Here is a 14,539-nt window from a genome sequence, read left to right on the forward strand (position 1 = left end):
GACGTGGAGTGTGATTTGAGTTTTTTTGGTCTCTTCTTTAATCTTTGATGTTGTTCTTCTTAACTTCTTGGAATTTAGAAAATTTCGTTATTTCTGACCAACTATTTCTATGAAGATTTTTCTTAGACTTTATTCTTATACTTAAAATCTCTCTGACTCATAATTTTGTATAATAAAAATAAAAATTAAAAAAATATAGCACTTTAAGATTTCGAAGGAACACTTTGCCTTAAGATAACAATCAATATATGTATCGAAAATACAAATCTTACCGAATGATCATATGTAAACTTAATAAATACAATCCCCTGCAAAACACGAATAATTTACCTAGTGATCATAAAATAGAAACGAATCAGTACATAATTATTTATTATTATTAATTATTTTTTTTTAACTAAATACTCACAATTTTGAGGTCAATACTTTTTTCCTTTTTGGGCCTTAAATCCCTACATTTATCTGTTTCAACTCAGCTCCCATTCATACTCTTCTCCTAATCGTCTCCAAAGAGTAAAATTTTATTCAGAAATGGCTTCGTCTGCTTTAATTAGCGATACTCAGTCCTGGAAGGATTTGCGAGTAAGCAATTTTCACAATTTTATGAATATGAATTACTCCTATTTTGTTATTAATGTGAAATTTCTCTTCAATCGCAGGCTCATGTTGAAGAAATTAACAAAACTCATTTGCGTGATTTGTTGAATCACACTGATCGATGTCAATCAATGATGGTGTATGATACTTATTTGCTTTAATTCAATGTTTTTTTTGAAATATTTTTGATTTTAAACCTAATCAAATCAATGTATAGGGAGTTTGATGGGATTCTGATCGATTACTCGAGACAAAGAGCCACCCTTGATACATTGAAAAAGCTCTTCAATTTAGCTGAGGTTTGTTTTTTTTTTCTTTATATGAATCACTTTCAGCTTAATTAGAAAGTTAACCTCGCATTTTGATGCAGGCAGCACATGTTAAGGAGAAGATTATTCGGATGTTCAATGGAGAGCATGTAAGCCCAGTGCAATCTTATTTATATTGAAGAATAGTTTGTGATAGTTTCAGCAGGATAAGATAACTTTTTTCTTCAATAAACTGGATTAAATTCGAATTTTGTGAATGTAGTATGCTTATTTTTTCTTATATGCCAAATGGAATCATCAGCATCTTAAATGTTAATTGAGGAACGAGAATATTTTGTCAACATACTAGATATAATTGAGGAACTAGGATATCTTCTAACTCACAAAGGCTTTTTTTTTGTCAGTATGTTTGGTCCTACGAAAAGCCAAAACTTTTCATTTGAGAACTCATTAAGCACTTTGTATTAGGATTATAAATTTGCATTTCCTCTATGTTAGTAAAATATAAAGGGTTTACTTGTTGTCTCCTGTCTACAAACAGTTTTTCTCCTTCAAATAATAGGAAATTTGTCAATTCAAATATTGACCATCAATATGGGTGTGCTCTAATGACTAGGGGACACTGATAAAGGATCCTTAGTTAATCTGATATTAGCAACTCGAATCTCACATAGCTATGGAGAAATTACTAGTTCTTACAGTATTTAGATTCTTTTTAGTTATCCTGTCAGCTAGTGGTTTTCCATCATTATTATTTAATCTTTCTTGTAGATAAATAGCACAGAAAACAGACCCGTTCTTCATGTTGCACTGCGTGCTCCAAGGGATGCAGTCATAAATAGTGACGGGAAGAATGTTGTTCCTGAGGTTTGGCATGTACTTGATAAGATCCGAGACTTCTCTGAGAGGGTTCGCAGTGGTTCCTGGGTAATATTAATCATCAAAGAGATTCATTTAAGCAATACCGCTAAGTTTCTAATCAAGAGGCAATTCTTGATAGGTTGGAGCCACAGGAAAAGCATTGAAAGATGTTGTAGCTGTTGGTATAGGTGGCAGTTTCTTGGGCCCTTTGTTCGTACACACTGCACTTCAAACAGGTATGTATATGACCCTCTCATCCAAACAAAAGCTATTCATTTGTTTTGCTTTCTTTGTTGTCTAGTTTTTAACTTGCCAAATGTTAAACTTTTAAACCTGGCATATTACAGAAGCGGAGGCTAGTGAGTGTGCAAGAGGGCGCCAGTTGCGATTGTAAGTGTGAAGGAATTATTTAAACCAATTTTTGTTGCCGCCCTGCATCTATTGCCATACATGTTGTGTCCCTCTTTAAATAGTCCAATATTTCTAGTTTAGAGCAAAGAAAACGCTCTCTTTCTGAATTGTGAGAATAGTTATATTTACATTTCTTTGTGGTTGCAGTCTCGCGAATGTTGATCCAATTGATGTAGCCCGAAATATAACAGGCTTGAATCCTGAAACAACTCTAGGTAAATTAATATTTATTGATGTTCTTTTCCTACAAATAGAGAAATGTAAATATATCAGACTTATCCTTGATAATATCTTCTTGTCTTGCTTGAAGTTGTGGTGGTCTCAAAGACTTTTACTACTGCCGAGACAATGCTAAATGCCCGTACAATGAGGGAATGGATCTCCTCTGCATTAGGGTAAGTGTGACAATGTTTTTTTTCTTACAACTAGAGAAATTTATTAATATTTAATGTTATACTTTAGAACTATTAATTTTTATTCTGTGCCTTATTATGGGAAGTATTGACAGTAGAACTGATGGACCGTAGTCTGTATCTCTGTCTGAAACTGACTATCTAGCCTGAGGTGGTTACCTTGGATCAATTGTACATGAAGTTAGATTAGCCTGCTTGACTTTCCTGGTTCTAACAAAACCCACAGTAGGTTAAAGAGAATGTTGGTGTTGCCGCTTCCATCTGGAAAGATATTAAGAGAAATTCAGTTTTGGCATGTTGCTTTCTACCACATTGTTTCAAACGAAGTTTTACCATAACATTTGTAAGGTGATATGAAGCTACACAAAGAGAAACCCAGGTTCATCAGTTATGGTGTCACACATTAATTTAACTTTTTTCTAGAAGGCACATTAATTTAACCTTTTAGTGACATATATCTTTAGTCCATTCTTTGTTGACTTTTCCGTTGCTGGACGAATCTTAATTTGGTAAAGAAATCCTGATAATTCTGAATGATGACTGCGTTGCGACAAGCAGAAGAACTACAATATCTGGATCAGAAGGAGAAAAGACAGTGAAGAAAGTGATGACCTTGGAAATAATTATGAGGATGCCATGATGGTCATTGAGGGTGGATGATGCAAAATTATCGGAAACAGGGGGGTGGGGGTGGGGGGAGAGGGACATGCATATGATGATAATAATTGAGCCAGATGCTGATCGATGTGGAGGAAATAGAACCTCTAAACTCACTGGAGATTCAGGAGGGGAACGACAGAGACGTCGATACCACTCTCGAAGTGCAACAAAATATAATTAAGCTGAGCAAACAATTTGGTATTTGCTTTAAGGGGTGTGTCACCTCTTTTAAAAATATTGATAACAGTAGGCAGGCAAGCAGACGAGGCACAACAATCCACAAATAAGAAGAAAGGCATGAATGAATTAAAAGGGCTGGTGTTTGATATGAATTCAAAAGCAATGGTGGTAGAAGCAAGGGGAAGGGAGATACTAACATAAGTCAATGACATTAAAAGTGATTTCATGGAACGTTAGGGGATTAAAAATGAGCAATAAGCAAATGGATGGAGTGATTAGCAGTCTCATCCACAAATGGAAGGCTGATTTTGTGTTTTCAGGAGACAAATTGAGAAGGAAATATTGAAGATAAGGTTGAGTAATTATGGGGGAAGAGGAGTATTAGATATGCCTTGTTTGAGGCAAGTGGCGGTGGTGGGGGTGGGGTGGGGGGTTGCAGATTCTCATCCAAAACTCAGGAATTCCACTAGTACATGACTGGGTGTGTGCTCCCAATTGCAACAGGATGAGACAAGAGGTGTGGGAGCTGTTAGGGTCTGTTTATTGACCTTTGGGTATTGACAGGAGATTTTAATGTGGTTAGACACCCATTAGAGAAGAAAAGAGGACCTGCAACTGAAGCACCACTTCTAAGACTGAATTTGTTGAATTCATTGATGATATGAAACTAGAGGAACCAACTCGGGAAGGGGGATAGTTGACATGCTTGAATGTGGAAACTAATACAAGCAAGATATACTTATGCTCATGTGCTCCCAAAATAATGCATTCTTTGGTTGCTTTCTTTCTTGAAATATCTTTAAACCTGAAAGATATTCATGCATAAAATGATACAAACAGCTAATTCAGCTGACAAGAAACTACTTTTGATATTTTGTTGACCAGTCCAATTCCTAGAAATTAGGTTAAACCCGTGGAAAGGGAGCTTTGGTAAAAAACATGAACCAACCAAGCTTCCATCACCTGCTACATGATTTATTACTGCTATTGTTATCACCAGCTAAAAAAGGCCTAGCAAATGAAATATGGTAGTTCAATTTTACATCAATCAGTATATATTGAAAGGATCACTTAGTATTGTTTGGTATACTGGTCGCTTGTGCACCTATTGAAGTGCATTGGCTAGTGCTTATTTATTTATGATGTTGGATCGGTGCTTATTTCTTTATGATGTTTAGTGTTGGTTTTGTTGTCACAAATCTTTGTTTGACTCGAACCTCCCTTTTCTGGGGGATTCTTACTTTTTTAGACCTCAGGCAGTTGCAAAGCATATGGTTGCAGTTAGTACCAATCTTAAGGTGGGTTATCTCCTTTGCTCATCTTTTTTTGCGTCATTTGAACCACTGCTTGCAGTAAAATCATACTTATTCAAATTTTTTTTGCCTTTGTGGGATATAGTATCTTTGAGTTTAGCTTGATTTTGATAGTGTATCTTTGTTCGAAACAAGGATCACAAGATTTCTGACTTGCAACTTGCAAAGCCTTTGACGTGATATAAAGTTTTAGATGTTAACTTGACATATATATTATATTAGTTGTAGACAAGGAAAATTCTATGTGATGATCGAAAAGTTAGTTTGATAGAGAAAATATCACATCACTTCCCATCTGAATAACTTTTTAAAAAAAAAATTAAAAAATATCACATCACATCCCATCAACTTCAAAATTTTGATATTCTAATGATTTTGAATTCTTGAAAGTTCTGAAAGTTTTGTAGAAGTGGAATCTATTAAACAATTATTAACTTTCCAAGAGTGGTATAAATTGGAGGGGTTATCAGAGTACATCAAATTTTTGCTCTAGATAAATCATGATGAAGTACTGGAAACAGCTCGGTTGTAGCTAAATCGGTCAATTTTTATCCCGAAATGTAAATGGATCCTGTTTCATCGCCAGATCAACATTAATGACTGTTAGAATTACTAAGTCCTAAAAGGTTTTCCCCTAATCAGTGCATTTTGTAGAATGCCTTTTCTTTTTTCATCGGTTGCATTTTGTAGAAAGGAATAAGGATACTGCATCTTCTTCTAGTTTGTCTTACAATTTCCCTTGTCTAGTGAGTAATTTGTTAATCTATTGTTCCTCCTACAAATTTAAACAATATGCTCCTTCTTGAACGTTTGGGCTTTGTATCCAGGGAGGACAGTGTAATTTTATTTAGGTGGTGCTTTGGCTAGTATGATCATGCATATTCAAGTGTTACTATTATATCTGGATTGTGTATACAACACAGCCCTTCTACTGTTTTTATTTTTAATTATCCATGTCATCTGTTATAAGCGGAAAGACTGGGCAACTTTATTCTGCTGAATTCATCTGTTGTATGGATTGAGGGGTACATTTTTTGTTGTTCATAATAAAGGATATCAGCGATTTCTGGTTTTACTAGATCTTGAATTTCATCACTGAAGATACATTATATATTAGCCCACGATTTTTTTACTGAACGTATCAGTTTGTAACAGCTCGTAGAACAATTTGGCATTGATCCAAATAATGCATTCGCTTTCTGGGACTGGGTAGGAGGTCGATTTAGTGGTAAGTCTTTTTAAGAGTATCATGGCAGATGCACACAGATTTTGCTATCAAATTTTGTTTATCTAAAAATATATATTAAATGATTACTTAACTAAAAATAAGGGAATTTATCAAATATATTTATTGTAATCCTTGTTTTGCAGTCTGCAGTGCAGTTGGAGTATTGCCTCTTTCTCTGCAATATGGTTTTTCCATTGTTGAGAAGTAAGTAATTTGCAGCTACCTTTGCACATTGATCCTTCATGTTATTTTAGTATCTGATGCACCATTGATGTTGACCACATACGTCTAAACGTTACAGGTTTTTTAATTGTATACTCTGCCCATGATATATCGACAGGTCAAGTATAAACCATATCTGCTGATTAGTTGTATGCATAAGATCTGGTCTTTTTTATTTCATAATCATTACCTCGAGTATATGGTGAAAAGAAAGACTGGAAACAAATTGCCACCTTTTGCCCCTGGCCCTTAGTGATGGCAGGCTGCACTTCTTCTATTGCATAGTTTGGTGTCTCCATCTCTTAGCTTAAATATTAGGATATTTGCCAACTTTATTGGTTTGGCGGATTAACTTTCTACATCAAGAGAACACTATATATCTGAAGGGTTTTGTTCTTCCAAAGAATTGGTTGTCTTAGGGTAGCAGCTTCCTTAATTGTCATGTTGCATGTTAGAGGCGTTTCATTTTGCTACCCTTTTTTCTTTTACTTCTGCTTGTGCTGCTTTAATAATTTTTTCTGACATGTTCTCTACGTGTTAAGATTTCTGAAGGGAGCTTCGAGTGTTGATCAGCATTTCCTCTCAGCACCATTTGAGAAAAATATACCTGTATGTCCCTGCTCATAGAAACTTATGTTTATGTTCTCTCTTATACTTAATTGTTCTGTTCTCTTATGCGTAGTGCTGTGATATTTCTGAAATGTTCAGTTGGTTTACCCTGTGATGTAATTAGATCAGTGAGCGGCGCGTTTTGCCTTAGAGAGTTCAGAAGTCCAAACTGAGGGGCTAAGTGAAAACACACACTTCACAAACAATAAATATTTTGTCAGATTGTTTGATGCAAATGTACGTGTGTGCTTATATTGATTTATAACCTGTCTACTTGTGTTTCCTCCATATCTTAAGACTGGTAGCTTCATTCTACTCCTAGCCAATGAGGTGCTTTGTTGATTAAGTTTGCATCTGTACCCAGATATTGAGCCAAGCCTGTACCCTTGATTCGTTGTCGGATTCAATTTTCCCAGAGCAATCAAACGGTTTGTAGTTTTAATTGCATGATCAGCTGTTATAACGATTGGGACGGTTCAGACTTCAGTGACTTCTAGCCTGGTCCCGTCTGGCATGTTTGCATTCTGATTATTCTTACCAACCTAGTGAATCTGAAGTTTTCCCTTTTGTGGTTAAGCCTCTTTCTCTGTTACATTTTTGTTTCATAAGGATCAAAGGTTTCCTAACTCCAGGCTCTGTTACACATTTTATACATACACTTTGTTGCCTCTTTATTTCTCTGCAATGAATCCTCTTTCGCTTTATTTTTCTATATTTCCCTCATTCTCTTCATACTTCGAACTCTTGAAGATTCTTTTGCAATTACTTGCACCTTTGGTTATTGGATTATTACGCCTCAATCCCAAGCATTATCTGCTAAGAACAACTTTATATTCTGCTTTTCTAGTCAGATTTTTGATTTGCTTATATCACATCACTAAACTCTATTGCTTGATTCTTAATATCACATTGTTGTTTCAGGTGCTTTTAGGCTTGCTGAGTGTGTGGAATGTTTCATTCCTTGGATATCCAGCAAGAGTGAGTATATTATCATTCTGCTTCCATCTGGGGTATCTGGTTGACTCATCATTACCATACTAAACATTTGATACTTCAGGCAATATTACCCTATTCTCAAGCACTGGAGAAGTTGGCACCTCATATTCAACAGGCATGTTATTCTAACTTGCTTGCTTGCTTGTATGTTATTCCAGATGCCATACTTACATCCTTTACAAAAAATTGATTGAATTCAGGTCAGTATGGAGAGTAATGGGAAAGGGGTGTCAATTGATGGTGTCCCTCTTCCTTATCAGACTGGTGAAATTGACTTTGGTGAACCAGGGACGAATGGCCAACACAGCTTTTACCAATTAATTCACCAGGTAGCATAAATTTCCAGTTCCAACACTTAAATGTTTTTTCCTGAAATTATGCCCATTCTGTACTTGATTTAGGCAGGTAACATGTGTCAACTTCTTCTTGTTCAAGATTGTATTAACACTTGCAGTTTGTTGACTACATTTTTATCTTATATACTGTTCAACTTAATAAAAATGTAATCGTAGAAGCTTTATGTCGTTATTTTGCTGTTGTAGGTGTTGGGATTATGTCATTGAAATATTTTGTGCGAAAAGCGGCTCTTAGACAAGAGCATTGCTCTTTTGTTTGCATTAAGAATCTTCGAAAGCATATTAATGATATAATCTGAAGAAGACCTACAAGGTTATTAGAAAGTTCCATTTGCATTCCTGTCCCACACACTATAGTTTCGACATGCTATGTAATATATTACGTGAATTAATTTAGGAGATTTGTAACTCTTGTTGTTATTAGGTGGTGCTTTGGTTCTTCATTTAATTATATTTTGGGATGTGTCAGTGGAAGGATGTCAATTTGGGAGGTTCTAGGGATGGTTAGCGAGGACGATCCAAAACTCAACCACCTCCCCCTCAAACAACCACCCCAAAAGGAAAACTGAAAGAAGAAAGGGGTTCCAGGGGTGTCATTTGAGTGGAATTAGTTATTTGTTTTCTATTTGATGATGTTACCTCATTTTATCATTCTTCTTAACCTTATATATTTCAGCTTTATACTCTTTTAAGATAAGGTACAGATCATATGTTGCTTGAATGCCATGCTTTTTCCTTGAATTATTTTTTGTTCTGATTGTTGTTAGTTAAACAAGTGCTCATGTATCTACTCTTGGTATGTTTAGTTCTTTTTACAAAATCTCACTTGAATATTGAACACCATCTTCCTGGAATTTTCAGGGCCGTGTTATTCCTTGTGATTTTATTGGTGTTGTTAAGAGTCAGCAGCCTATTTACCTAAAAGGTACCAATCCCTTTTACTTTTTATCTTTTTTTTTTCCGTCTGGTCTGATGAGCGATATATAAAAAGTAATCCTTCTTGTTGTGAAAGATAGTATAGAAAAGTTTATCATTTCCACTAGGATTGGTACAAATAACTATTCTTGTAGCTGAGGTGGTTATAAACCACGAGCTTTGCAATGGAAATTAAACAAGTTAAAGACTCATGACATATTCATGAAACGGGCAGTGAATGATAATTTACAATGGGACGAACTAGGGCAATCAACGAGATAGGTTATTCTCTAAGGATATACTCTTATTCAAGGTTCGCTTCTAGGTATTATTGAATCTTGTGAATTCGATAATTTTTTTTTGGTAAGTAAAGATTTTGTTACCAGTTACCACCAAGTGTGATAATTAAAAAGCAAAAAAACTGGCAGGCTATGGGACAACCCCATGTCTGCATGCTCCAAAACTTCCTCTTCTATCCTATACAACCAGTACTATGTACATACTAGCTAGAACAAGCTAAGGATAGTAATTCAAGCTCTAAAATCCTCTTTAGCCTACTATCTTCTATCCTATACAACCAGTACTATGTAAATACTAGCTAGAACAAGCTTAGGATAGTAATTCAAGCTCTCTAAAATCCTCTTTAGCCTACTATATATTGTACCTCTGTTATGTATCTCTTGGACCGCTCTTCTCAACAGAATATTAACTTCAGTTTTCTGATTTGAAAGATCAGAACATTCCTCTCATGCCACAAAGCATAGATACAGCATGCCAAGGAAAGCCTGTAGAGATCTGCAGCTGTACTACCACTATTTGCATACGTACTAGCCCATTGAAGCTCCTCTGTCCATCCCATAGCTCTTCTTCTAATCCCTTGCCACATTAGTAGTTTTCCCATATAGTTCCTGCATACGAGAAATTAGATCATTAATTGCTAACAGAGATTCTTCTTTAGAATTAGCTCAATTTACATTAGATAAAATAATGAAAATATAGCATACTTCTGCAAGGTGATGAGATTTGTTCAATGAGAACTTCATGCGGATGTTTTCTAACTTCAGTTCAGATCAATAATTTTAAGTACTTCCTATTACTTAGAAGGATTACTAAATATGAACTGAACCATGCAATGTGAAGATGTCACACCCCAAACCTGGGGAGGCGCGATCGGCATCAGGTGCTTCACTTGACTGGGAGAACCGACTGAAACCACACAACTTCAAGACTCAAAACCACAGGAAATCTGAGCTGACAATCCGCCATACACAACACTGGCTACAACAGTCGAACATCTTCATACATCACTCCCTTGGTACAATCACTCATTTGCAACATCATTCTACCGATATCTCATCCATGGGTGACATTAAGCAATAAGATTAGACTCGTTAGTCTTCGATGGCCTAATTTAAACACTATGAAAGTGCGTTTGTTACAAAAGATATTCATCAAAACACTTCTCTTTTGATTAACATGCAATAACGTTACTTCACAATTTCTTTAGAAATCCACGACAAGTTCTAAGCATTCAACAAAAGTTAAAACTGGAAGTGATAATCACTATACCATATCCATCTATGTCCTATGAGAAAATTACTTCGTAGAAGAGAAGTACATTGCAAATAAGAATAAAAACCTAGAAAACACTACAACCAACTTCTCAATCCAAACTATTGTATTTAATTGATCATCGACGGCAACTCTTCGAATCCTCATGTCTCCAAGCGAGGAGCCTTCCTCTACATCTTAGGTCAAAAGTCCTCCCAAGTTGTGCTTTCCATGTATTTTTTTTTTGGATAAAGTGTGCTTTCCATGTATTTATACCGTATAGAAATGACCTTAATGAACCAAAGCAGGACCGCACACGCCCAAAATTAGCATAGCACGCTGTGCTAAGAGTAAAATCCTGAGACTGATTTCAACAACAGATGGCCCAAATTGACCTTGCACAATGTGCCACACGATGCTTGGCATGCGGTGCCAAGAGGGATTTCCCAAGACCATAATTTCTGCAGTTCTGATCCAAAATTGCCCTGGCACCTTGGGCCATATGGCGTTCAAGGGTAACTTTGGGTCTTTTATTTTTTCTTGTCAATTTTTCTCGTGCACACTTAGTTCTCGACCCATGAGCTTGACTTTGGTTAATTTCCTAGAACTTCTATTCAGACTTCGAAGCTTCAGTTCATCTTTTTTTGCTCCAAATTAGTTTTACTGGAGAACAAGTCCTACACAACACAACACACGTATTAATTATGTAATGCTCAGATTTTAGCTGAAACACAATTAAAGTATTCAATTTTAAGGCAAAAGGCAGCTAATACGCGACTTTTCTAGCCTAATATCATGGTCTCTCATTCCCATTTTACGGAGGAAGACAAAATAAAACATTGACACCTAGGTTACAGTCTGCTGCTTATTCCATTTGCTTCCCTTTGTCTAATTTTGGGCTACTCATTTTCAGATGAAGTGGTGAATAACCATGATGAGCTCATGTCGAACTTCTTTGCGCAGCCAGATGCCCTTGCTTATGGGAAGGTGAGACACTTTTTCTTTTTTTTACAATATACCCACCGGCTACCACATAACGGTTTAGTTAAAATTAGGAAATATATCTCATTCAATTGATCATCAGTATCAACTTTCTTCACAGACACCAGAGCAGTTGCGAAAGGAGAATATTCCTGAGCATCTTGTTTCTCATAAGGTAATTCCTTCCTTATTTGATGATATTCTGCTATACTTAGAGGTCTTATTCTCAAACTCCTACAATATCTTGCAGACATTTTCTGGAAATCGACCTTCTCTAAGTATACTACTTCCATCATTGACTGCTTACAATATTGGACAGGTATGAGATATTAGATATTAAAGTATTCTACAAGTGTTTCTGAGCTTTGAGTGACACAGTATGTCCTACGTGTTGAGTTTGTACCATTGTATAAGTGACCGTGTGAAACTCACTGCTACCTTTCTATTAACTGCATCAATGATTTTCAATGAATTTTGTTTGTCACTAATGCAAGCTTAGTGCAATGGGCTGCCCATTTATTTATTTTTGAGTGGTAGAGCTTAGGGGTAAAGCGTGAGAAGGAATAACTTACTGCTTTTGAAAGATACAATGAGGTGATTCCTTTGAGGTCGATTGATATTACATTTTGCCAAATAAATTTCTTCAATGAAATTACCAGATAAAATTAATTAACTGAAAAGCTAATAAATTGCTACTTACAATGACCAGTTGAATCTTGTACTCAGTGATCTTAATCTCTTTAAAAGTTCCATGTGAAGCTAGTCTATGTACATTTCTCCAATCTCTTCTCTTGCTTCTTTACCGTCAATAAATGACTTGATAGTATATGTCCCTTAGCTGGTATAAAGTCCGACGTTAGGACACAAGCCTTTCTAATTTGCTCCTATAGAAATAGATATAAAAAAAGATGCAGAGGGAGAGATAGCTTATTGCAAGTAAAATTCAGAGCCACATTTCTGTTAGAAAACTAACTCATAGATCCCTGATGTTGGGATTATGCATCTCCTTTATCCTGAGATCTCTGCCGTAGTTCTTTGCAGTTGGAGAAGATGCTAAAAGGGCGGAATAATTATACTAGTACTACCAAATTAGTCTGTGAGAGGAGCTATATTTTAGACCACCTTTAATTATAATTTGACAGTTGATGAACTTGACACAGTGTTTGCAAGTAGTAGTATTGCCTGTAGGATGGTGAGAGAATGGTCATTATATTTTCTCAGACATTTCTTTGTCATGCTTGATTAAAGGAGATTCCTGTTTGATTATGGTGTTTTCTCAAGATAATATCTTTCATCTTGACCTTTGTCTTCATTTTTGTGGCATGCTGCAAGTAGCGACAATTATCCTCGTGTAAAGACACATTCCTCTTCTTGTGATCCCTAATCTCATCTTAACGCTATCATCTTTCCTTTCTTTCAGTTACTGGCCATCTACGAGCACAGAGTTGCAGTCCAAGGCTTCGTATGGGGTATCAATTCTTTTGATCAGTGGGGTGTGGAGCTAGGAAAGGTACTTCTAAGAAAATGCCTTAAATTGAGTAATTGAACATTCTATAATACCAATATAATACTGAGTACCTTGTTTATTAATGTCCTCTGCAGTCTCTAGCGACTCAAGTTAGAAAGCAACTTCATGCATCTCGTAAGAAAGGAGAATCAGTTGAAGGCTTCAATTTCAGCACCAAAATGTTGATAACAAGATATCTCGAGGTATGACATGATTTCGTTACACCAAAAGTGGAAAAACCCTGGGTAACAAGGTTGCTTATGGTTGCCCAGCAAATTACCCAGATTGTTGCATGGAAGTTCTTCTCTCACTTTTGGAAATGCTACTTTAGAAAATGAGATAGACAATTCCAAGCTTATCTATAAAGGAAAAGAAAAGAAAAGTTGACTCCTTTTTTGAAGTAAAACAGGCAACATTCAGACATGTTTATGTGTTTCAGTTAGTAGGCAACACTAAACAATTTTCATAGCTGCATTGATCTCCCGCTAAAACTTCCTCTGGCCTCTTTTGGTTAACTCTTTTATGCTTAAATTCTATTTTTAAGATTTCTTTTTCTGGACATTAATTCCAAGAAGATTATTTCTATGTATTCTAGACTGCTTGCCCATTTCGTGGGCATTGACCCTTGATTAATCGTGAGTTTGTAAAACATAACCATCTCTATTTTCCCTGGCTTCTGGTGCCATGAGGCAAGTGCAAGAGTTCCATGTACTAGCAAGAATATGGTGGTACAAACATATCGGATAGTGATTCATATCACTTGCAGGAGGGGTCGCTTGGTATGGACCAAGGATGTCCCTGGGATTATAATTCCACATTGCATATGTGATAGATTTATATCATATCAGCCAAGAACACTGACCAAACACGGATACATGTAGTTCTAAATTTTATACTAGGACCAAAAGACCCATTAGTGCCTGAGCCTTGACAACCCACCAGAGGATTCATTGCTTTTTTATGATAAGTAGTTTATTTCACAATTTTGATGTGCTATTGAGTCCTTAACACTTGGAGACTATATTCATTGGAGGTTTACTGGAGTTTTTTGTTTTTTTTTGGCAGGCAAGTGCTGATGTTCCTTCTGATCCTTCAACTCTTCTGCCAAATATATGAGGTATGTTAAGAATCGGGTTTGATGACTACGGATTAACGGAGGCCTCAACTTCACTACCAAGCAAAATGAACAAATTTTAATCAATCAGTTTTGAAGTTTACATAAAATTTTTGGTGTTGTATGGTCACTCATCTGGGCAAACATATCGCTGCAGTTGTATCAATAAAATTCAAAGCATTTATTTCTGGTTTCATTTATAAAAATAATGGTCTTTTAACTTGCAAGTCTGTGTCAGTTTGTGAAAGTGAACTAAGTATTAACCTGATTGTGAAAAAAAATAAAAATTCAATTGAAAACAGATGTTTTTTTGAATCTTCGACATTTCATTGTTAAACTTTTACTTCTTTTCCAAG

At 35.8% G+C, this 14,539-nt stretch overlaps 1 protein-coding gene across 2 annotated transcripts; it reads left to right on the forward strand.

Moving 5' to 3' along the window:
* The first annotated feature begins 422 nt into the window (after window positions 1-422).
* On the forward strand, window positions 423-14,410 carry LOC107007136 (glucose-6-phosphate isomerase, cytosolic 1). 2 transcript variants are annotated; one of them, XM_027913331.1, is made up of 23 exons: window positions 423-582; window positions 660-736; window positions 815-896; window positions 968-1,015; window positions 1,638-1,793; window positions 1,867-1,963; window positions 2,075-2,117; window positions 2,286-2,353; window positions 2,449-2,533; window positions 4,641-4,689; window positions 5,860-5,932; window positions 6,076-6,136; window positions 6,697-6,763; window positions 7,685-7,741; window positions 7,821-7,874; window positions 7,960-8,088; window positions 8,977-9,040; window positions 11,495-11,568; window positions 11,666-11,737; window positions 11,813-11,881; window positions 12,983-13,072; window positions 13,165-13,272; window positions 14,135-14,410. In XM_027913331.1, the coding sequence occupies exons 1-23, from the start codon at window positions 532-534 to the stop codon at window positions 14,183-14,185; spliced, it is 1,725 nt and encodes a 574-aa protein (XP_027769132.1). In that variant the 5' UTR covers window positions 423-531; the 3' UTR covers window positions 14,186-14,410. The 2 variants fall into 2 exon arrangements, with proteins under 2 accessions (XP_027769132.1, XP_015061101.1); XM_015205615.2 differs by having other exon boundaries at window positions 11,684-11,737.
* The last annotated feature ends 129 nt before the right edge of the window (window positions 14,411-14,539 follow it).

Source organism: Solanum pennellii, chromosome 12, assembly GCF_001406875.1.
Source record: "Solanum pennellii chromosome 12, SPENNV200".
In the NCBI taxonomy this organism is placed as follows: Eukaryota; Viridiplantae; Streptophyta; class Magnoliopsida; order Solanales; family Solanaceae; genus Solanum; species Solanum pennellii.